At 47.2% G+C, this 25,350-nt stretch overlaps 1 protein-coding gene across 1 annotated transcript; it reads right to left on the bottom strand.

The window, feature by feature from the left end:
* Nucleotides 1-317: 317 nt before the first annotated feature.
* Nucleotides 318-23,498, bottom strand: Rab12 (RAB12, member RAS oncogene family). Its single transcript, XM_048363187.1, has 6 exons — nt 22,985-23,498; nt 11,538-11,598; nt 7,048-7,186; nt 3,597-3,686; nt 3,054-3,158; nt 318-1,550 (listed from the first exon to the last, which is right to left on the bottom strand). Exons 1-6 carry the CDS (start codon nt 23,496-23,498, stop codon nt 1,437-1,439), a joined length of 1,023 nt encoding a protein of 340 aa, XP_048219144.1. The 3' UTR covers nt 318-1,436.
* Between the last annotated feature and the right edge of the window lie 1,852 nt (nt 23,499-25,350).

The following is a 25,350-nucleotide window of genomic DNA, read 5'->3' as shown; positions in this document are numbered from 1 at the left end:
AGAGAGCAAGCAAAAACTGGTCTCCAGTGACTTACATCTACAATCCTGGCTACTCCGGAAGGTTATACCTAGGGGACTGAGGTTCAAGCCAGCCTCGGCAGAAAAGTCTGTGAGATTCCATCTCCAATTAACCAGCAAAAAGCTAGGGCTAGAAGTATGGCTCAAGTTGTAGAGCGCCAGCTGAGAGCAAGAGAGCAAGAGTGTGAGAATCTAAGTTAAAGCCCTGGTACCTGCAAAAACAAAAACACTGAAAAGATTAAAATGTGGATGTTGTCAGAGTATGATTTATAATTGTACAAGTAAGTGCGGCAACTCAATTGTCATTCATAAATACAAAATTTTATTTGCACTTCATTAGTGTAGAAAGACCACGATGCTTCTCAGCACAACACTCGGGACACGCCAAGTTATTCCAATACAATACTTCCTTATTTATCTTGACTAAACCAAACAGTGCAGTTTAATAAAAGATATACCAAAAAGGGAGTTCACAAATTCATTATCAGACCAAAGGGAAAAAAAAGGTCAACACAGTTTACGCTTAATGGGAATAAACTTCACCAGTCAAGAGGAGGAGTTTCATCGTGACAATGTTACAGAGTGCGGATGCCAGCACACCCGTATCCTCTCATAGAGTAAAGGTGTCTTGAAAATTCCTTGAAACAGGATTTGTTTAGGAAGCAATGTGCCTTTAAAATCTTTCTCTTTCACACATTTTTTTTTTTTTTTTTTGCAGTGCTGGGCATGGCCTCACACATGCTAGGCAGGTGTTCTACCACCGAGCCGTACCCCTAGCCTAACAGAATGTTTTTAATTGAATCTTTGTTGTCCTTGTGTTAGGAACACCCATCAGGAAGACCACCAGAGATTCTGAACCACCGATCCAGCCTCTGGGTAGAAATATCCAGCCAGTTCAGAACACTAATACCCTTCAGTGGTGGCTCGGGCTGGAGCTTCGCCTGCGGCAGAAACACCAATACTTCAAAGTTGCTACAGCTGGAAATGTCTTGTAAATAAAGAAAAAGCACTTACTTAGCCCCTCCCAATGTCTTTAGTTTTACAAATGTCTTTAAGTAAGCAAAGCACCACGTTCTCTCGTTATCAGAATATCTTCTGTCCTCATAACTAACAAGGACAATTATATTATTTAAGAAACATCATAGCTCTTCTCGCTCTCTCCCATTCTTCATATTAGAAGTACATTTCCCAGTGTGTGTACACTAGACACTGGGGTAATGAAGGAAATAGAATTTGGAGGGAAATACGTAACTTACAACCCAAACTTACCCAGGATTGTATATTTGCATATTTACAAGTTAGTGTATAGCTCTGACTTGGATTACAAAGTGCGGAAGGAATTGTCGAAATGATTGTAGTGCAGGACAGAAGGTTTCCCTCTCGAGGAATGGGCTGCACTCCGTCTCCAAAGCAGCAATTCAACAGCATCGGACGTGTGGTCTTGGCGGAGGCAGCTCTGGCGGGATCTCGGGCTCGGGTTGTAGGGAGAGGATGCTATTGGACAACTCGTTCCTTAAAATATCCAGAGGCATCTACAGGATAAGGGGAAACACAAACGACGTTGCAATCTTACAAGGTAAAAAGCAGCAAAGGGCACAATTATGTAGAAGACAAAGTATTAATATTAAAAGCTCTCTGAAGGTATGGAGCATGCGCAGTTTCCTTGGCCTCATTCCCTGTGTTTACACATGTGCACACAGCAGTTGGCACTGGAGGTCATTCAGTCACCTTAAGGTGACAGGATGGAGGTGGGTTAGGTGCAAACACAACAATATTTTACACAAGAGCATCCACTGACTTTGGCGTTTCCGAGGGTCCTGGAAACAACCCCTGGTGGATAGCAAGGACAAACAAATCTTTCACCAAAACCCTTGCATGAGAGCTAGAGAGCAATTTCAGAGCCACAGGCACCATCCAAAGGTCTCTGAAAAGGAAACACCCACTGGGGTGGGAACCAGGAGATGGCAAGCACCTCTCAGGTGAGAGAACAATGCCAACTTCCCCCACCGTCCATCAAACTCAGTTCTTATAGAACAGGAAAAAAAAAAAAAAGAATGCTAATAAACTTGGCCCTTAAAAAATTTTTTTGGCCAGTCTTGGGGCTTGAACTCAGGGCCTGGGCACTGTCCCTGACCTTCTTTTGCTCAAGCATAGCACTCTACCACTTAAGCCACAGTGCCACTTCTGGCTTTTTCTGTTTATGTGGTGCTCAGGATTCAAACCCAGGGCTTCATGCATGCTAGGCAAGCACTCTACCGCTAAGCCACATTCCTAGCCCTTAGCCCTTTCATATTTGCTGATCAGAAAACTACAGTCAAGGCACAAGGCATACCAGATGAGTGTTCTACCACTAGGCTCCACCCTAGCCCCAAAGTATTTGCTTCACTGTCTCTGTAGTTATTTTTGTGATGCTTGGGCTGGAAGGTAGGCCTCACACACGCCAGGCAAGTGCTGTATCACCGAGCCGTGCCCCAGGCACATTGCCTTATTTGTATTTGTGTGTGTGTGTGTGTGTGTGTGTGTGCATGTTTTGTACCCGGGGCTTGAACTCACGCTGTCCCTGAGCTTTTTTCTGCTCAAGGCTCGTGTTCTACCATTTGAGCCACAGCTTTACTTTCAGATTTCTTGGTGATTAATTGGAGATTAAGAGTCTCAGACTTTCCTGCTAGTGTAGGCTTGGACCCACTATCCTCAGATCTCAGCCTCCTGAGTAGCTAGGATGACATGCATGAGCCGCTGGTGCCTGGCTTTCTTTCCTTTTACAGTGCCAGGATCAAGGCCAGCCTTGCATGTGCTGCTCAAGCATATGGACGCAGTGGTGTACAGCACCGTACCCCCATTTCCCCCCGCAACTGGGTGAGGCCAGCAGCCTGCACACCAGCAGAGGGTTCTGAGGGAGACCAGCTGTCTCCAACTGGTTCCTGGGCCAGGCAGCAACTACCCCTGGCTCCCGGACAGGACCATGAGCACTGCAATGTTTTTCCTCCATTCCTTTCACTGACAATGAAATTCTTTCATGCTGCAGTTGCTTGTACCTTCTTCAGAATGTCATCCACGAGCTTCAGGAAGATCTCGTCCACATTAAAGTTGTCCTTGGCACTTGCTTCGCAGAACCGCATCCCGGTTATCTGCTGTGCAAACTGGGGAGACATGGCACCTGGTCACTGTGGGCCGCAGCACACACCGGCCTCGCTGGGCAGGAAGGCGCTGCGAGCTGTGCCAGCCCCAGGCTCTGGGAACAAGACTAAAGGTCTGGACAGCCTCGCTTATGCTCATGTACCAAGTTCACACTTCTAGCAAGTATCATGGCTCCTTCAGGACCACACCCCCAGCACAGCCAAGGCCCGTGGAACCACGAAATCAGATCTCACAACTCCACAACTCCAAAAACAGTTTTTCTGGATGTCAGTTTAAATAATAACATATCGTATACACTTCAAAATGAATTCAAAGAACAGGGGGAAAATACTAAACAAACGGAAGGCCATGACTGAGGGATCACTGCAGAGGTAACTGCTTCATCATGGAAGATGAGCCACTTGCGAGCTGGCGGGAGCCGCACCCAGGGTGCACCTTACCTTCTCTCCCTGCTGCCGGCTGATTTCTCTGTCCGCCTCACAGTCCAGCTTGTTCCCCACGAGGAGGAGTTCGGCATCTTCGGAAGCATACTGAGGAGTTTCAGAGATGGGCGTGGTCACACACCAACAGCAATGCAGCCAGCCCCGCCCCTGCCACTGCTCACCCCATTGTCCCTACCCCTGACACCTGTGGGCGGCTTTAGGACCAACAGGGGACAAGTGACTGACAGGGCGAAGAGCACGGCAGAAAAGAAGCCCCATGTTGTTGGCCTTAGACCCAGTAACATCTAAGACCCCATGAAGGGAATGATTTAAAATACGGGCAGCGCCTCATTCCCAAAATGATCATTAACCCCCCAAACACATAAAGAATAAAAGTATGCATAAAAACAAGGCTGGGGCGCCATGACTTATACCTGTAATCCTAGCTATTCTGGGGGTAAAGACAGGATCTGAGAGGATCACGGTTTGAGGCAAGAAGTTAGCAAGACTCCATCTCAACCATAAGCTGGGCATGTTGGTGTCCACCAGTCAACCCAACTACGTGGAAGACCACAGGTGTCAGTGTGTGAGGCTAGCCCCAGGCAAAAATACAAGATCCTACTTAAAAGCAAACATGGTAGGGTTATGGTTCAAGTAGTAGAGCACCTGCCTAGCAAGAGTAAGGACCTGAGCTTAAATCCCAGTACCACCAACAAAACAAAAACATCTCTATGCTTATGAATACCACTGGATGATGCAGCAAGACTTGTAGGACAGATTATCTAGTGTGGTAAGCAGGGTGCAAAACCAAATGGAGTCTACATTTTCAAACTGATTTTTGTGCTTTTCTTGATTTTCTATCTTTCTATAATAAAGGGATTCGTTTTGGAACTGGGGGGGGGAACCGAGGTTGCATTTATTCATTTTTCAAAAATAGAGGCACAATACTTTTTCTTGTTTAAAAAAGGTTAAAAGCGGGCTGGAGATATAGCCTAGTGGCAAGAGTGCCTGCCTCGGATACACAAGGCCCTAGGTTCGATTCCCCAGCACCACATATACAGAAAACGGCCAGAAGCGGCGATGTGGCTCAAGTGGCAGAGTGCTAGCCTTGAGCGGGAAGAAGCCAGGGACAGTGCTCAGGCCCTGAGTCCAAGCCCCAGGACTGGCCAAAAAGAAAAAAAAAAACTGGTAAAAAAAAAAAAAAAAAGGTTAAAAGCTCTTGTATAACTCCTTGAATTTTGTGTGTATCCTCTGGAACAGACTACACACAAGGCACTGAGGCGGGTGGTATTGGCCCCACAGAGAGCACCCAGGAAATGACTCAAGTGTCTGAGGAAGGGCGGGGAGGGGGTGGATGGGGCGGGGGGGGGGGGGGGGGGCTTCAGACCTGAAGATATTGGTGGATTGACAAATTCAAGTACTTACTAGGCCTGAAGGGTGTGTGTCATTTTCTCATGTTTTTCTATTCACTGCATTAGTTTTAGACTACATTAAGGACTCTTCTTTATAATTATAATTGCCTTGGGGCATGAACTAGCAGCAAACATGTAGCTGCCACAGCCAGAGCCTCTTAATACCCAGCGCTGGTCTCAGAAATGGAACCCTCAAAAGAATGAGATCTCTGTCTCCAAGACTCCTAACGGGTTCTTATTTACCTATCTGGTTGTTTTTTGTTTGTTTGTTTGTTTTGGTTTGTTTTTTTTGAGACGGAGTCTTGCTATGTGAGTCAGGCTGGCCTCAAGCTCCTGGTCCTCCTGCTTCAGCTTCCCGAGTACTGGAATCACTTTCATGCCCAGCCCACAATCCTAACTTCCATAATCACCAACAACCAAAACCACGAGCCTACTCTAATCTACACTAAGCAAGCAGCCTTTGGACTTTTTACTTCTCTCACTTGGAGCCTCTCACCATTTGTCACACGCATGCCGGTCACCAGCTCTGTCATGTGCCTGTCTAAGTTGCATCCCAGGGATTTGACAGCCACTAATGTTGACACCAGTGGCCTTGGGCCTCACAGGGTTTGATGTGGCCTTTAGATGTCAGGGTACGAACCTCTGAGCCTAACACTGCCACTTTCTAGACATGAAGAGTATGAGGTTTCGTTCCTCTTATGCCCTTGGGGCTGCTGCCTTTTATGAAAATCTTTCGTCTTGGTGGCCAGCACATTGTGTGACAGGCAAAGCAGCTCTGGTTTTGTAACACTTTGGTATGAGGAGAAATCATTTGCCCAGTGACAAAGCCAAGCTCAGAGCAGGGACCCACTTCAAAGCGGCTCATTTCAAACATGTGCCTGATAAACAAAGTAAGCCAGGCAGAGTGGTTGGCACTTGTATCCTAGCTCCTCATGAGGCTGAGATCTGAGGATCAGGGTTCCAAGTAACCCCGGGCAGGAAAGTCCAGGAGACACATAGTCTCCAAGTAACCACCAAAGCCGAAGTGAACATGTGGCTCAAGTGATAGCGCACCAGCCTTGAACAAAATGTTAAGGGACGACATCCAGGTTCAGACCTGGGTACTAGCACACATACACATGTGTGCATGCACATACACACAGTTGGAAATAAACAGTCTCTAATATCAAGACAACTGTAGACAAAACATAATTAGGTTTGTTGTTGGTTTGGTGGTATAGTTCTGTTCCTCAGTTATGGGGCTTGCACTCAGGGGCCTGGGTGCTATTCCTGAGCTTTTTTGCTCAAGGGTAAAGTTCTATCACTTGGAACCACTAATTTACTTCTGCTGGTTTTCTGGTGGTTAAATGGGATAAGAGGCTCAAGGATTTTCTGAATGAGCTAGCTTTGAATTGTGATCCTCAGTTCTCAGCTCTTGAGTAGCTAGGATTACAGGTGTGAGCTACCAGCACAGATTTAAACATAATTTGTAAACAAAACCCACGTATATTTAGGTGTGACTGTAGCATAAAGGAATTAAGAACCAAATATTGAATACGGGTAACAAAGATCTCAAGCTATGGCCAACTGTACACCATCATAACTCCCTGTAAGAGCTCTGCCTCTCAAGGGTGAACCTGTGGGCATCCAACTCTGAGAGGAAAATCCACAGATTAAGCAATTAGACATAGGTCTTCTGTATAGATTATGAGCCAAAATAAAAATCTCTTGTTCAAATTGAGCTAGAGAACATTTACAATGCTGAGGGTGGGTTTCCTGAGGAGATGGTGCCTTCTCAGAGCACAAAGTGAGCCTCCACTGACCTTCCCGCAAGGAGCTTGATGCTATGGGAGCAGCCACAAAGGTGGAAGGAGACAGGCCAGGTGCAGAGTAAAAACCCCACTGGTTCTGGACCATTTACTAGGCTATAACAAGCTCTTACACTCCTACTCAGAGGGTTGTCACTGTACTACATGACAATCAGGTTGCAAAGCCCGTGTCTCCTTTCCCCTTCTCCCTTTTAAGTGAGGACTGGCACCCACAGCAGAGCTTGTATCCACTAGGGATGTAACACGTACCTTATCAATCATCTTCATCCACTTTGGCAAATCGTCAAATGTCTCCTTCTTCGTGATATCATATACTAATATGATCCCCTTGGCACTTCTGTAGTAAGCTGAGGTAATGCTGTTGAATCTCTCCTGACCTGCCGTGTCCCTATGAAACAGCAGCAAAAATCAGCTCCTCACAAAAGTCAAAGTCAGTAACCCCACACTACAATACCCGCTACGTCCCCATTTCTCTTCTATGAGGAACAAGCGCCATCTCCTCAGCCTTCCAGTTACACAGCAGATGGAATCAAGGTTGACCTAAACTATGTGATACAAGGTATCTTTCTACATGAGTTAACAACTAGATATGAACCAGGATTAACTCCCCTGGCCCCCAGTAAGGAAATCAGCAAGGGGGGGGGGGGCGGTCAATATAGCAGAATATACTATCACTCATTTTTTTTCAAAATAAAACAGGAAAAACCATTTCTTAAGACAACTCACCGCTCCCTATGTCTGTGCCTGGCTCTGCATGCTAAGCAGCTTCAGAGATGCCCTTCCCACCCCCAAATATTCATGTGGACAACCTCACCTGCTTACTTTCCCTCCACACTGAATTATCTGCCATTTTGTATGGTTAGGTAACAGGAGAAATGAAATGCTGGTCTGATCAGCACATACTTGTTAAGTACTTACTTAAGGGCCAGCACCAAAACATGCCACATCTTTGCTTTTCAAAGACTTACATGACAGTAAGGCAATGCTCTCCTCTCTCTGTGAAGATGAGATTCCTCACTTCTTCCCTTCTTTTTTTTTTTGCCAGTCCTGGGGCTTGAATTCAGGGCCTGAGCACTGTCATTGGCTTCTTTTTGCTCAAGACTAGCACTCTGCCACTTGAGCCACAGTGCCACTTCTGGCCTTTTCTATATGTGTTGCTGAGGAATCGAACCCAGAGCTTCATGTATACGAGGCAAGCACTCTTGCTACTAGGCCATATTCCCAGCCCTTCACTTTCCCTTCTTGATCACTATGAACTAGAATTTTCACTGTGACTTAGTTTACTTGTGTCATCTCCTCATCATTTGCTAAAAGCTAGCATGCCATCTTATCCTGATTTTTCTCTACTTTTTGTACAAATTGAAACATTCCCATAATTCTGATCCCTCAGCTTGTGAATTTAACAGTGTTTAAGCAATTCAAAGATTCTAATGTGCTGTACTGAGTATGTCTATACAAATGATACTGATTTTCATTGTAAGAATCAACTTCAACATATGAAATGCTCTGCTTTTTCCAAGTAGTGATCACAAAGACACGAACATGATGTGAACCAAGAATGCTGCTGCAACAAAACTCCAACGATGAAGGGAAGTGATCATTCATTTGTTTGTTCATTACTTTCACTGAGGTTCTGGGGACTTGCCCCCAGCTCTCAGGAGAATCACTGTATTCCTACATTTGCCTCATGTAGGAGATACACTTTATGGCCTCAAGTCCATCAACACCTGAGCCCAAGTTTACCGGGGTCATTTCCATGAGTGCATGAATGCAAATTCACAGAAATATACGCTAGCTACCACATTCTCCTTTAGAAACAATCTTAAGAAATAATACGTGGAGAGAAAAGTGGTCCTTCCAACTACAGACAACCAAGGAATTGAAAAAAAAAAAGTGACAATGATGAGAAAACGGTCTTGTGAAAATGTGATAGAAACTTCTGGGAACCTATAGCAACCAAAATTTGCTTAGAATGGCTACAAAATAATTGAATAAGTGGCTTCAGGGTGGAAAAGCAGAGCTCGGGCTGTCTGCATGGCTCAAGTGTGGTGCAAGGCTCTGGGTTCAATCTCCAGGACCACAAAGAAAACAAAAGCGTCATCCAAGCACAGAGTAAGTGACAGAACGCACGTGACAAATATGCCAGCAGCAGCACGGAACTGCTGTGAACTGTGTCCGTAGTGTATACAATCACACCGTGAACCACAGGCTGCGTATCTCTACTTCAAAACCCCAGTGTGCCCCCAAACCTAAACCCTGTTGAGTGCTGAAACTTTCAGCAAGATGTCACAAGTGGAAAACCCCACGTCTAAACCGCATAGGATGGGTCACAGTCAAATATTCGCACACTAAAAGTAGTATGCAAAACTACCTTCAGGATATGTATAATCAATTTGTTTAGATTTGGGACCCATTCTCCAAGGCATCTCACTATGTCTGTGCAAATATCCCATTATCTGTAATACTTCTGATGCTAAGCATTTTGAGTAAAAGATACTCAAAGGGCATTTTATTTTAAAATTTAATTAATTAAAATTTTTTTTGGCCAGAACTAGAGTTTATAAACTCAGGGCCTCAGGCTTGCTCAGCTTTCTTGCTCATTGTTGGCATTCTACCACTGAGACATACCTTCACTCTCAGTATTTTGCTAGCTAATCGGAGAGGAGAATCTCTCAGGATCATCTGCACAGGCTGACCTTGAATCATGATCCTCAGATCTCAGCCTCTTAAGTACCTAGGACCAATGGCACAAGCCACCGGTACCTGGTCCAACCTGTACTTTACATAAGTGGTATTCTGTAGCAAAATGAAAAAAAAGGTTCCTTTATCTGGTGTCTGTCTCTGTGTGTTTGTTGTTTTACCTACGATCCACCTAAGACTTCCACCTAAGATGTATTAATACGCAAGTGCTATTACTACTGAGCTCAATCACCAAGCCTTTATTTCAATTTCAAGATAAAAAAGTCTTCTAAACTGTTAGTGGGTATTTATTCTTCACAGCCTTTAAAGAAAAGATAAGTCTTACTTTCTAAAATTACTGGAATATTCCATGTAGAAAGTTTGCACTCAACCTCTCAATAAATCCAGTGAATCTCACTGTTCCTCCCTCCTTCAGTAAGAGCTGTCAAATTCAGAAGCCAAAGGCGGGGGTGTGTGGGTCATGAGTGAAGCAGGGGAGAAACTGGGGGGGGGGGGGGAGAATGCATTCACGGTCAGGAGAAAAGGAGTCTGAGAGCCCCATGCGATTCTGGGCCCACACCTCCACTCTTCTCACTGCTAGCTCCTATGGGGCAGGGGGCTCAATCCATACCGGGAGGATTATAACCAATGCCACCAGCACAGTCTGGTGGGGGGAGTCCCAAGGAGGTGGGCATTTGGACACACTTTCACAAACTGGATTACCTCCAACACGAAAACTTCAGTATTAACACATTAAGACTTATTATTCTGATGGGCCAGTCACTGGACATGGTCACCCAGCAAAGCAAGCTGCCACACGTTCTGTTAGCTCCACTAGCCTCCTTATGAGAAAGAACCCTCATCCATCACCCAGGTCCTGATCTCCCTTCAGATGAGGCCTATCCCTATGGCTTGCAACACAAGTCAATGAAACAATGTATCTACTCATACACTCCTCAAAAAAGGACCACCTTCTGTTACTCAGATATCCAGACAGGACCTAAGGTTTTATAATCAAGCAAAATAAAACCCTTAGCGCTCTTAAGGAGTGGGCAAGAAGGCCACAGGGGGGCAAATGAAGGCATTACCTCAGACACTTCGGTGGGCAGGCAAGGCTGGCTTGGCGGCAGCTGTGCCCGAGACAGGGACACAGATGAAGGATGGAGACATGGCACTAACATTCAAGCGTTAGGTGACCGGTGATGGCACAGATGAGGCAGCAGTTAACGCGGATGAAAGCAAACACACACAGATGGTGGACAGACAGTCAGAGCGGAGGGTGACCTGCCAAGAGGAGTTAGTAAGCTGAGTACGCCATATCAGTGTTGTGGAAACAAGGGCATGCTCAGACAGCTCTATCCCTGCCACACTAGGCCCTACTTTTCCTCCAGGGGCCACAGCAAGCTCCTCGCACAGTTAACTCCAACTGCTGTGAGCTCTCCTGCCATTTCTAAGGCTTCTCTTCAGGCAGAGGCATCTGGATTGCTTCTAACAGGCAGAAGGGAGTCGGGTCACAAAGGCCGCACACAGCTGAAGGCGCTGCGGCGTGGTCTCCACCAATGCACCACACATACGGCCCCAGAACTGTCTGCAGGTGGCGAGCTACCCCCCTCAAGCCCATCTGCCTGTGACAGCATTCAGCTCTCTTTGAAATCTACCACACACAAAATAAAACTAAAGACATGGAGATGAGCTTTCTTTTCTTTCTTTTTTTTCCCCCAGTGTTGAGGATGGAACTTGGGAGCATGCTACTAGGCAAGTTAAGTACTCTACCACTGAGCAACCTCTCCAGCTCAAGACAAGCATTTGAGCAACCAAAATTAGTGAAGGCAGTTTTGAGACATCAAATTACTTGAAAACAGTGTATAAAGGCTCTAAACTAGCCATCATGCAAAGTAACAGATACCCTGTGTGTAAATCAAGGGTGAAGTAGAGACTCCGAAATTCTCTGCTGAAGCCCATGCTGTCCAACTGATTCTAAAACAAGCTAAGGAACAGAAGCTGGGGCGAGGCGAGCTGGCTCCCCAGCTCATCCCACATAGGACGCTGGGCCAACTTACCAGATCTGTAACCGGATTTTCTTTCCTCTTAGCTCTACAGTCTTGATTTTAAAGTCAACACCTGTAAGCAAAACAAATAAATATAACCAAACAATAAACATGCAATTCATGAGTTTCATATATCCTTACCAGGAAAATGCAGGGGGGGTGAGGTGGGTGGGGAGGGAAGACCAGGATCACAAAATCCCAGGATAGGGCAGATACATAAAAGTATCTGCCTGGGCTTTGTACAAAACTAGAAAGCAACTCCTCACATCTGCTACTCAGAGTTCAGTTTCCCACTGCCAGAGTTTAGCAAACAAGCCATTTAAAAATCACTCTGACAAAGGAACACTAAAAATCTGATCTTGAATTTGGAATTTATTCTAGTTAAAAAGGAAATGTTGCTCTTAAAGATTTCCCCTACGGAGACAGTGGCATTTCAAGGTCCTAGCATGCAGGAGGCTGAGGCCAGATTAAATGAGCACGAGATTCAAGGTCTTGTGAATGAACAGTTGGGTAAATGTTCAGGAGTGGGACTATTTTGGATCATAGTAGAGCCCTTTGAGGAACTTCCATACTTCTTTCCAGAGTGGCTGAGCAAGTTTGCATTCCCAGCAACAGTGTAGTAGGGTTCCCTTTTGGCCACACCCCCACCAGAAAATGTTGTTATTAGTTTCTTGATAATGGCCATTCTTACTGGGGTGAGGTGGAATCTCTGTTATTTTGATCTGCATTTCTTTTATGGCCAGAGATGTTAAACATTTCCTCATGTGTCTATTAGCCATTCTTATTTCCTCTCCAGAAGTCTATTTTTAATTTCTTAGCCCATTTATTAATGGGGTAGATGTTTCCTTCAGGATTTCTTTATTGGGAGCTTAATTTTTTTGAACTCTAGGTATATTTTTGATATGAGGTCCTGTCTATTTTAATAGTGAAGATCTTCTCCGAACCTGTGGGCTTTCTAGTTATCTTACTAGCCATGTCCTTTGCCACGTAGAAGCTCTGCAGTTTGATGCAATCCCATTTACCCAGCCTTTCTTTGGTTTGTTGTGTTTCTGGATCTTTATTTAATAAGTTTCGACCTGTGCCAAGGAGCCCTAGTGTTTCCCCTATTCTTCTTGTATTATTTTCAGGGTATCTGCTCTTACCTCGAGGTCTTGGATCCATTTGGAATTGATTCTGGTGCAAGGTGATATATAAGAATCTAACTTCAGTTTTCTACACATGCATAGCCAATTCTGCCAGCACTGTACATGGAAGAGGCTGTTTTTCTTCCATCTGATGATTTTTCGCTCCCTTATCAAAGATTAGGTGGTCATAGGTCTGTGGGATCATTTAATTTCTGGGTCTTCAATTCTATTCCATTTTTTTCTCAGGCCTGTTCATGTGCCAGTACCATGCTGATTTTTATAACAACACCTTTTTAATAGAATTTCAAGTTTGATATTGATATTCTTCCTGCTACTTTGCTATTAAGGCTCTTCTATTATTCCATATGAATTTTTGGATTGCTTCTTCTATTTCATTAAAGAACGGTGTTGGAATATTGATGGGTATTGCAATGAATTTGTAGAAAGCTTTTGGCAGTATTGCCATATTCCATGATGTTAATCCTCACAATCCAGGAGCTGGGAGGTTTTTTCTACTTCCTTAAATCTGCTTTAATTTCCTTTTTCAGATTTTTAAAGTTTTCATCATAGAGGTCCTTCATCTCTTTGGTTAATTCCCAGGTATTTTTTTTTAGGCTATTACAAAAGGAGTTGCTTTTCTGATTTCAGCCTCACTCTTCTGTATTATTTGCCATAGTTAAGATATGGAACCAACCCAGATGCTTCTCAGTACATAAATGAATCAAGAAAATGTAGTATATATTCACAGTAGAATTCTATGCCTCTGTCAGAAAGAATGACATTGCCCCATTCATAAGGAAATGGAAAGACTTGGGAAAAAAATCATAAGTGAGCCAGATCCAAAGAACCTCATTTGTAATAATTAGTATATGTCTAGGAAGTCCTAGCAGAGGATCCCAATAGCTATGTATACAGGACTATATAAAATGATGCTAATCAAATGAACTCCAAGATACAGAAAAGGAAGTTTTTTGTTGTTGTGTGTTTTTTAATGTACTGTGTGAAGTCATTTCTTCTTTCCTTTTGTCCCCCCATCCCTTGCTTTGGTATACCCCCTGTTGTCACTGATTTTGATTTTGGTATCCCATGTCTTGTATATATGTTTATTTGATTTGGGGAAGAGAAGGGGAAAAACAAAATGGTGAACCAATGCAACAGCGATACTCACTAGACACTAGGTTGGAAATGAACCTTACAACCTGGGGGGAAGGGAAAGTGGGAAACACTGTTCAACAAGAAATGTACTCATTACCTTACTTATGTAAGGGTAACCCCTCTGTATATCACCTTTACAATAGAATATTATTAAAAGGAGGAAGGAGGAAGGGGAGGAGGAGGAGGAGAAGCAGCAGTAGTTGGGTGCTAGTGGCTCACGCCTATAATCCTAATTACTCAGGAGGCTGAGATCTCAGGTTCGCAGTTCAAAGCTAGCCCAGGCAGGAAATCCATGAGACTCTTATCTCCAATTAACCACCAGAAAACTGGAAATGGCGCTGTGGCTCAAGTGGTGGAGCGCTAGCCTTGAGCTGAAGAGCTCAGGGACAGAGCCCAGGCCTCAAGTTCAAGCCCCATGACTGATTTAAAAAAAAAAAAAAAGAAAGATTCAAGGCCAACCTCAGCAACACTGCAAGGCCCCTGACAGGCAAACACTTCATACTTAAATTAACACACTCATGTTTAACTTTTAATGTGACCGAGCAAACCATCATATAACATCTTTCCTTTTCAACTCAACCCATTAAGCTTCAGATATATTTTGAGAACTAAAATTGTATTTTTATCATATCTGATGTGCTTTTGGGCTATGGAAAACTTAAATACGTGAAGACAATATTTTTTTTTTTACCCAATTCTGACAACTAAGAGGAGACGGGAAGGAGGCAGGCTTGCAGACAGCTTCCTGACCCTTCCCAGTATGCAAGCAGGCAGGCAGCGGCCCTGTTCAACGTGGCCCTGCCCATCCCTGAGACCTGAGGCGGCAGTGGTCAGATGAGGATCTGAGGTAAAGAGAAAGACATGTGACTGGTTTTATAATTAGTAACACATTGTAGACTCCAGCCAGAATCAAGACATGTTTACAACCCTGGAGCTGGCAGGGGAGTCCCCAGTATGTACAATGAAGAAAAGCTGCCTGAATATAAAATGCCCCAAGTAAAACAAGGCTGAAAGCCCACTGTACATTTCGCACAATTGCAAATATGGCTGGACAAGAAGAGCTGGTAACTCAATTTCACTTTCAGTTCTGGAGCCCACTGCTCTCCAGTTAGATGACACTCAGGCTCCGGTTGAGTCTAGAAGCAGGCCCTGAGCAGGGCCTTAGTGGCCCACCACAAGGGAACTGTACCCAGAGTGACACGGATGAGGCTCAGCAGTGCAGATCACACCGTATGTCTCCACAGGACCAAAGCCGGGCGATCACTGCTGTCATATGATGGAATTCACAGATCAGAGTCACACTGTCATATCCCCAGTTACTTTAAGTGAGTTTGCTTTTAAATTTTTAGTTAGGGGAGTTGTAACTTGTGAAACTTGTCACAGCAGCTGCTATCTGACTGAGAAGAACTAGCTGCTTCTGCCGCTGAGCTGTGCTCCCAATCTCCTAACAGTGCCCCTTGAACAGCATAGTAGGTGTTTGGGGCTTCAACTGAGCTGTCTCCTCTAAGACTTGGCTGTCTTTTCCAGCCAGCTTGAGAAACCAACCCAATTCTGGCAGTCCTACATGAGGACTATTTTGTAATCACAAAGTTTAATGAGAAAAAAAATAAAAGGACAGGACTTCAAATTCAAAAATCAGAAAATAAGCAAGGCAAAGATTATTTGATGGTAAAGAGAATTAAGAATCTATCCACCATGAAGACAATACATAATTAAGTGAATAGATTAACCACAATAACATCACTAACAACCACAGAAAAATACCCTATATGTAAAATTCCATAAAAGATAAGCAGCTCTTTAAAATAGTGCCCTCTCTTAAGTAGATTGTAATACCCAGAAACTTGCTACAAGTTAAGGCTTAGAAACATTTCTCTGTGTAAAAGCATACAACCACGGTTCTAAAATTCTTCTTACATACAGGGTAAAAAATATCTCTTAATGTTATCTGTTTGTAACATTTACATGCCACAAAAACGATGGTAGTAGAAATAATAAATGGTACAAAGTCACCAATAATCTCTTTATTTGGTGGACCCTAGCTTCAAGGGAAGTCAGCAGAGACCAGCGGCCCCTCACTGAGGAGCTCCAGGGTATTTGTAAACAAGTGAAGGGCAAAGAGGGCATATCACATTCATCTGTATGACAGCCCTGCTGAAAACCCAGTTTCTGACAAGCTCCCAGAAGCATCAGACCTCTCCTCACTAAGGGTGATACGGTCATCACACTGAGCGCAATCAACACGTGCACTCGGCTAAGGAGGCTTGTTTTGAGGTCCGCTCTTCTTAGAGAGCCTCCCTGTCTGCCCAGAAACCTTTTAAATCCTAGATTTCCCATGGAATCCTTCCCTGATGCTCTGCTCTGACCCTCATTCATGTCCTCAAGTTTTGGAGGCGACCCAGCCGACATCACATCCATCCTTCTAGGCTGCTGCCCCTCAATCCTGGCTGTGTGTTCTCCAGACTGGGCGTTGCTTGAAGTCTAAAGGGCACTGCCTGGCACTAATATGGAACTGTGGATTGTTCTGATAAAGACGTTCCTCTTTAGGCTTACCAACTGTAAGCAGGTCTTTCTAGCCTATGTTATGCTCTAGAAAGTGATGCTCTAGAAAGGCCCCAGGTTACAGGGCTACCCTTCTTGCTATCAGTGGGCTTAGACTGCCACACCAGTCATTACTGTTCACCTTCTCCTTAATTCCTTCAGTAATAATGACAGTGGCTATCTGCAGCCTGACATCCAATGCAGTCAATTCTCTTGGCAGCCCCATGAGACAGAAGTGGTGATCTGCCTACAGCCATGCCACACACACCATTCCACTCACACCACTGCCCACAGTGAACACCCCGAGAGCAGAAGTGGGAAGAGGGAGATGATCTGCACAAACAGTCCTAACCACAGCCGTGAGAACAAAGCAGCCTCTGCTCCAGGCTTCATCCTGGCTAACAGCAGGAGGGGCTGGGACCTCCTTGCTCAGAAGGCAGGGAGGGCAATTCCAACACATTTCTGGGTTTATTTTAGGCTGGGCCAAAACAAATGACAGAAAATGAAAACAGAGACAGGAAAACAGACACTTCTTCCTTCACAGTCCTTTCCAGTAAGAGGCAGCAAAACTCCTTGGCCCACCTCTGTGCCCACTTCCCTGCTTCTCCCCACCCAAGACCTGGGCTTGCAGCAGACCATCTAGGCTTTGCTGAACACTAACTACCATGTGGAAGAAGCCCACAGGCTCGGAGTAGGCCTCCATTCACACAGCGGGTGATTCTAGCCATTGATTTACACCACCTTTACACAACATTTCTTCTGAGAATGTCTTTTAGACATCAGTTTGGGATGTGATATTCCCACTAAGGGAGGATTCCAGCATTTTTAGTGAGTTGACAAAACACTAAACTAAGAATTGTGTCAAGGACACACAAAGGCAAATCTAACATTAGGAGAAAACCTGCCACCTTAGTAGTCTTCTGCATCGGAAGGACACAGAATAAATCGCCAAGGAAAGAGATGCCGCACCAGCTTGCTGCCTCAGGTAGGTCCTGAAGTCTCCAGGAAGCTCTTCATCCCTGAAATCAACACATCGACCCTCTGCTTTTCCTGCTGACACTGTGTTATGAACGAGTACTAGAGTTAAAAAAGAACACAGACCCCCTGCGATCACCCCAGACCCCCTTGGGCGAGGCTGTGAGCCCGGAGCCCCACACCACCCGGACACCTTCGGGTCTCCTGCACGGCTCTGCTTCTGTGGACATACACACACAGGAGAGAGGCTCAAAGAAAGGTGTTTATTCCTTTCATAGACAAGCAGGAAGAGCCCCTAAGTGCTGGCCCTATTGCAGGCACTGTAACTCACTGTAGTGTACCTTGTCATCAACATATGAGGAAGATAGTGGATGCCAGACAGGCTGGTAGACTGCCCAAGGCCTGGAGCTGTACGTCTAAGCGTGCTGGTGGGCACCTGGCTGGCTTCCAGACTTGGCAAGGCCTGGAGCTGTACGTCTAAGCGTGCTGGTGGGCACCTGGCTGGCTTCGCACTTGGCAAGGCCTGGAGATGTACGTCTAAGCGTGCTGGTGGGCACCTGGCTGGCTTCCGGACTCGGCAACTCCAACTCACCACAGAGACAGAAGGGATCTATGGACACGTTTCATGGTCAAAAAGGAACTCTGCATTGTAAGACAAGTATGTGACATGAAGTAAGGTACAGAGGGGCTCCAGTACATGCCACCCAGAAAGGCCACTACCCATCCCTTCCAACTCTTGGCCACAAGAGAAAGAAAACAAAACTTGGCACCGGTGGCTCACGCCTGTAATCCTAGCTACTCAGGAAGCTGAGATCTCAGGGAAAGGTAGTGGTGACTGGAGGAGAAGGCTGCATGTTTTTCCCTTTGGATGTGGGCACATGATTCAACAAGGGCTGCTGGCATCCCGGGGTACACGGGCTTAGGAGGAGAAAAACAGCCAGTGCCTCACTTACAGGGCCATCCCATCACCCTGCCCTGGCCTCTGGAGGCCTAAAGCTTCTGCATTAAGTCACGGGCTGGAAAGGCCAGGTGCTTTCTAAGTCAGCTCCTTCCCCATCGGGCAGCCTGAGGTGGCACCGGAGGTTGTTTTGGTTATAAACTTCTAAGTATAGCATAAGCACAGGACACCAAGCAGTAAGGACTGTCAGATTGACGGGGACCCAGAAAGGTTTTCTGCAGAATGTATACGGTGTTCTGGTAAGTCTGTGACTGTGTTGTTGTATCCTGTTTCTAAGGAGGCCCAGGATTAAGCAACAATCACATTCAATTAAGGGCACTGTTTTGGGTCTGTATTTTTGGTTTTCCAAATACTTTCTAAACCTCAAGGCTGTGCAGAAGAAGGATGAAAGGAGAGTCATTAGTTTCTTTGTCAGTGGAAATACAATAACTTTCTCTTCTTTCCTAACATTTGATTATGGCTCTCTTGGTGACTCACTTCCCCTCTAAAAGGGACAGGCCAGGTAAGGTAGCAGGCGTTAGCTTGGTGCCTGTAAGATGACAAGCAGAATGACCTTCCAGAAAGAACCTCTCAAAAGTACTTGCTCAGTAACCACTATACAAAGCCCTGTTTTCTTCCCTAGTCCAAACCAATGCTCGGTTGGAACAACGTATCTGGCACTGCAGGCTAGAGAATAAGTGAGACTTATCACTCTCAAAGAAGCTATTCTGCCTTCTCCAGCAGGCTCCAAAGGCTGGGGAGAACACGGCCATCTCTAAGAACCAGGATCTCTACACACACCATGAAATCTTTCCCCTTAGTGTGAAAAGCAGAGAGCAAAGGAGAATCTAGCCAGGGCTGGATCCAGATTCAACATTACCAGCCAACCCCAACAAAATCTGCAAACTCGCTGAAGGAGCGACCAGATTCCACAGAAAACAGACAGCAGCAGCCCGTGAGTCTGCATTAAAGCTGTTAAATAAAGCCAGTCACACTAGACAGGGCTCCGCTTACACTTGCTTCTGCCTGAGTCATGGATGACATCACCCTGCAGGGGGCAGCTGTGGGGTTCTCCTGAGACTGGGGGGCAAGGAGAGGGGATCATTTGGAGAGCTGCAGAGTTTGGCTTTCTTGCCTAAGTGCAATACTTGGGCAGGCCTGTCATGGCTTGAAAACTGCACATAAATACAGAACAGCAAAATAAAATCACAGTTTAGGATGTTAACCCTGAATTAGATGCCCATTCTGAGTTCTAACACAAATCCCCAAGTTTCTAGAATAAAGTCAACTTCCCTTGATGGATAGTCTGCTGGTGATGGTTCAGACTACATTTGATCCGCCTGGTTGTCTGGTCGGCTGACATTCAAGGGCAGACCCACAGAAGGCATTTCTATAGGGCACTTAGTTCTCTTGCTCCCAGAGGAACTCTCAATCTGCCTGAGTGGAGGTCACTTGTGCTCCCAGCTCCCCTAGCAGGCCCCACCTCTGCCCAGAGGCCCTCTCCTCAGAGCGGGAAGCCCCAGAGGCCCTCAGCTCAGGGCAGAGTACAGGGGGACAGCCAGGCAAAACGGCACAGGCCACCTTCAAGTTAGATGCATGGCTACAAGTAAGAAAAACCACTGAGACTGTCAGGATGAAACTTAGAACTATGTAACCCTGATACCGCATCCTTCATAATTTGTTGTCTTCTTTATTGTAAGTCTTCTTTCTTGGGAAAAAGTGATGATTTTACTTGGCATGTGCTTGCAAAGGCAAGGACAGATTGATACAGGTAGGTAACAGATAAAAAAGACAGCTGGAAATTTCTACAGCAAACTATCATTTCCACTCAAATTTAGTTTTCTGCACACTAGACAGCAAATAAGCTTCTGAATCAATTTTAAGAGTTCCACATTCGACTGATTCAATTTTGTCCACACTAGTCCAGCATCTCAAACCCCTAAGGATTTCCATTAGCACCTGTTAGATAAAGCCTGTGGGAGTGGGAGTTGGACTGCTGAGAAAAGACACCCTCTTGTAGTCTCTGAATTACAGGAGTGCTGTACTGGCTTTAGCTGTGCTGGCTTTAGCCATCCATTAGGTCGGGGTTAGGGGTATAGACTTCTCCAGTGGGCTGTCAAGAGAATCAAATATCCAAAAGCTCTGACCAGGGAAAGGCGAAACTGGCACCTAGGGCAGAGACGGTTTCCCTGCGGGGCACTCACTAAGAGAGCAAAGTGGAAAATACCAGCCTCAGAGGGACCTAGGGCTAACTGCTCAAACAGCAGCCCCATACACCACCACACCCAAGCCCTTTATCTAAATAACATTTTTCCAAAGGCACTCCTGGAATTAACTTAGCTTCTCAGCATTCCAGTGAGGAAGAAGTCCCCGCTAACCAACCCAGCCCTGGACAGGTGGCAGTTCTACTGCCCAGGCTCACCCAGTCCCCACGAGCTTTGCTCTAGCTAGAGCCCTTGGCTGCCCACCACTGAACCCCCGGTGGGTAGCTTACCACCTTGCACACAGTGAGCACTCATAAATGATCGTAATCACTGGCTGGGGAAACAACTAAGGCAGGAGCTTTAGGTCTCACTTTCGTGGTCGCTTAAGCTCAAGATCAGCCATGGCTTATCCTCATTCTCTGGACTCCCGCCATTAGAAACATTTATAAGGCCAAGAAGTATGGCCTACATGTGGCAGAGCAAGTCATAAACATTACGGAGGGACGCGTACTTGTATATGTGCAAGCATTTATGTGTTACAGAGAAACAGGACAGTCCCTTTTCTTGCTCCTTTCCAAATATTCTATGTCATTCTGTGTAGTCCTGTGTCTGTCCATGCCTTTATGGTTCCTGCTGCCAACAGTGTCCACGCTCCCCACTAGGGCAGCCAAGGCTCCCAAGTGTCCTACAAAGCCTCTCTCCCAACAGTGGTGCTGTGCTTCCCCATGTAGCTCAGAAAGTGCTCCCTACTTTCATCTCTTTCAATATGAAGCACATCTTTGCTTATCTCCTAGCTCCCCTTCCTCCATCACCATGAAACATAACTCGATCACCTCTCATTTTATATATCCAAGTGTGGAGTTGTCACAAAGGATAAACAATTCTGAATTATGCTTTACTATATTTAAGTCAGATACTAAAAAACAGATACAAACCTCATTTCCTGGTTTAATAACTCCCTATACTCTTTTATGATCCAATACAGAATATTCAAAACAGGTACAATTGTGCTACTGAATTTTAATATGTCCCCAAGACTAACATTCAGAAAACAGAGTACAGAAAGCATAAATATTTCCACAATGGTCCATTCCAAAAGAGCATTAAGGGAAGTAAGTTCCCAAAAAATGAAATTAAAAAGTCACTACAAAAGTTGGGGGTTTAATTTTCCAGCAAGACATTTTGCACATAGTACTGTTTCATTACATGGAATTCACCAATTTAAAATTCCCTGGAGTATGTGCCTAAAATCCTCTACAATACAAAGTCATCTCAACAGTGGAACCATCACTGCTTATAAATACATCTGTGAGTACATGGAATGATCCTTTTAGTTCTGTATCTCAAATCTCCAAACTATTCAGTGTTTCTTCATGCAACTCCTCCAACTTCCAAGGATCTCAATGAAGTGTTTATTCTGAAGAGCCATCTCAACCAGAGTACTCCTAGCAGTGGCAATTTTAAAAGGTTTTCCACAGAAACAACACCAGAAAAATCTCAATGTCAAGTCCCAAAAGTATACTTTTGTTAAAAAAAAAAAAAAAAGAACACCAAAAAAACCACCTCCTTTGGGTGGGATGTCTGTGGCTCAAGTCTGTAATCCTAGCTACTCAGGAGGCTGAGATCTGAGGACCTCGGTTCAAGGACGGCCCAGGCAGTGAAGTCGGTGAGGCTTGTCTCCAATTAACAAGGAAAAAGCAGGAAGCGGAGTTGTGGCTTAAGAGGTGGAGCACCCGCCCTTGGGAGAAGAAGCCGGGAGAAGAAGCCGGGGGCAGTGCCCGCGACACACACACGATCCCCTGGGATTTTCAAATCTAGAACCTGGGAACGGCGGCACTGTGTGGATGTCCCCGACGGGGCGTTCCTGGAGAAACCCTTCCCACTACTGCGGGTCGGCGGGTTACCGGAGGTCAGGGGTCATGCAGCCCCTCTGCCCCTCACTCTGAGTCCTTCCCACTACTGAAGGTCAGCGGGTTACTGGAGGTCAGGGGTCATGCAGCCCCTCTGCCCCTCACTCTGAGTCCTTCCCACTACTGAAGGTCAGCGGGTTACTGGAGGTCAGGGGTCATGCAGCCTCTCAGGCCCCTCACTGGGTGAAGCGAGGAACTTCGGGCGCCCCAGGCCTTAACGCACCCCCACCCCCGGGGGAACTTGGGACCACTTCTCGGGAAGTCGCAACAGTGTGTGCGGAGCTGGGAAGCGACGTCGTGGCTCCGGGCCCGCGGCGGGCGGGGAAGTGGGGGGGGTAGGAGAGCGCCCCGCCCAGGCCCACGGCCTCCCCGGCGCCCCCTTCCCACCCACCGTCCTCCCCGGGGGCGCGGCGGGGGGTTTCCGCGGCCGGACGACGCTTCGCCCGGGCCCCGTGACCGAGGCCGAGGGCGCGAAGGGGGGGGGGCGGGCCCCCCGGCGCGGGCGATCGGCGGGGGAGGCGCACCGGACACCGCCGTCCGTCCTCGGGGCCCGGGCCGCCCCCGGCCGCCGGGCCCGCAGCGCCCCCCGCCCCGGCCCCGGCGCGGCCCTTACCCACGGTGGACTTGCAGGCCTCGCAGAAGGTGTCGTCGGTGAAGCGCTCCATCAGGCTGGTCTTGCCCACGCCGCGGGAGCCGATGATGATCACCTGCAGCTTGAAGTCGGCCGGACGCGGGGGCTGCTTCCTCCGACGGGCCTGGCCGCCCGACAGCGCCGGGGAGCCCGCGCCCAGGCCGCCGCCGCCGCCGCCGCCGCCGGCCCCGGCCCGCCTGTGCAGCGCGGCGCCCGGATCCATGCACGCATGCGGCTCGCGCCCGGCCCACCGCCCGCCGCGCGCCCCGGGCCCCGGCGCCCCGCGGGCCTCCGCCTCGGCCGCGCGCGAGGGCTCGGCCCCGGCCTCGGCGCTCCGCGGCTCCAGAGGCCCCGGCGGCCCGCGGACTCCGCGCTGCGGCTGCGCAGCCGGCCGGCTCCCCGCGCCCTTGTCCCCGCCGCCGCCGCCGCCGCCGCCGCCAGCGCCGCCCGGGGAGGAGGAAGGGAAGCAGCTACCCCGCAGCAGCGGCAGCAGCATCCCGGACGAGGAGGGGCAGGAAGCGCAGGCGCGGGCGGGGCGGGGCGGGGCCGCGCGCGCGGGCGGGGAGGCGCGGGCGGCGCGCGCCCCCTGCCGGCCGGAGGACCGTAGCGCAGCGCCGCCGCTCGGGCCCCCTCCCTGCCCACCAGCCGGTTGGATTAACTTTGTACTCGCCTGCATTGAGCGGTGCAAAGGCACGGAGGGGTTTCCTTGTGACATCTCCCCGCGTGGATACAATGTATCCCAACCACCTAGCCTCCTCGTCACTCTTCTTAAAATAACTTCAACAGGCTCCATGGTCCTGTTACATCCTGCAGCAGACAAACTTCCCCCCTCCCGCCTCCCCATTGTTCTCTGCTCTTCCACCCTCCAGAAGTTTTCATTCTTCAAATGAGTAGTGCAAATTCTTAGCATCCACACGAAATTCTTAAAATTAGCACGCAAATGGCAGGCACTGAGGTGGGAAACTAGCGGTTAAAAACTCAGATGGGCACTGGGATTGAACCCAGGAGGGTTTAGGAGTCAAGAGACTTGAGTGGGATGTTCCAGGGTTTCCGCGGGAGGGGAGCTGACTGTGGTCTGCCTTGCCCGGGTGTGCTGAGCCAAGGTCCTGGGCGTGAACTTGAGCACCTGGGAACACACGGTTCTCAGAGTGATCAGAGCTGGCACCCGGCAGAGGGCAGGCCCGCTGCCACCGCAGCTCAGCTGTATTTAGAACTAGTTTAGTGATGCAGACTCCGTGGTGTGTTTTCCACTACAAACCTCATCTGGAAAGATGTAGCACACTTTGTACACAAAGCAAGTCAGGAACGTTTACATCGGAAAGTCTTTGTTTTGTAATCACAATTTGAGTGTGTGTGTGTGTGTGTGTACTGGGGTTCGAGGTCAGGGCCTGGCGTGCCACATCCCTGAATTTTTTTTCTGTTTTTCTCCCTTCAATACTGGCACTCTACTAATTGAGCCCCAGATCCACTTTTTAACTTTTTGATGGTTAATTAGAGGCGAGAGTCTCACAATTTTCTGCCCGGGCTGGCTTGGAACCATGATCTTCAGATCACGAGTGTGAGTCAGTATGTCCTCCTCCTGGTCCTCTTATTCCTCCTCTTCTTAACAGAGTGCATTTTCCATCTTGGAAGTGCCAGGAGTGAAAACCAGGGTCTCACAAATGCCCAGCTACAGTTTCAAGGCATGTTTGCTGCCTTTAACCAATTATCAAGGCCACGGGGGTGCTCCATGTGCCATTGAGCTCCAGCACCTACAACACTCAGCAAGGGACAGTACGTACTGCAGGAACGAGGGAGGGCATGTGTGATCTTCAGAGGTGTCCATGTTAATAAAGTTGGCTGGTTCTCTGGTTTTCATTTTAAATACAGATTATGAAATGCAGGAGAGACTCCACAGTCTACTTTAAAATCATTCCTCTAAGCTAGGAGTGTGTGTGTGTGTGGGGGGGGGGGGGGTGTCCATGCCAATAACCCCAGCTTCAAGGAGGTATAGGTAGAAGGACCAAGGTCCAAGGCTAGCCCTAACACCACCATCTTCTCCTACAATGGAAGTTTCAGGTTTTCCAAAAGGCCAGGTCCAGAGGAACAGGGAGAGCAAGAAAAACAGAGAACAGAGAGGGAAGACAGGGTCCTATCTCAACAAGTAAGCCTGGAGTGGTGGCTCATGACGATGGCTTCAGCCGTGTGGGAGACCTCAGAAGGGGAATTGAGCAAAAGCTCCAAACCCATCCTTTAGTAATTACTAAAGCAAAAACAGCTGAGGTATGGTCCCAGTGGTAGAGTTCCTGCCTAGCAAGCTCAAGGCCTTGAGTTCAAACCACCAAAAGCAACAAGAAAAATAAAAGTTA

Source organism: Perognathus longimembris, chromosome 15 (genome assembly GCF_023159225.1).
Source record: "Perognathus longimembris pacificus isolate PPM17 chromosome 15, ASM2315922v1, whole genome shotgun sequence".
NCBI classification, from domain to species: domain Eukaryota; kingdom Metazoa; phylum Chordata; class Mammalia; order Rodentia; family Heteromyidae; genus Perognathus; species Perognathus longimembris.
This window is presented reverse-complemented; position numbering and strand designations above follow the sequence as displayed.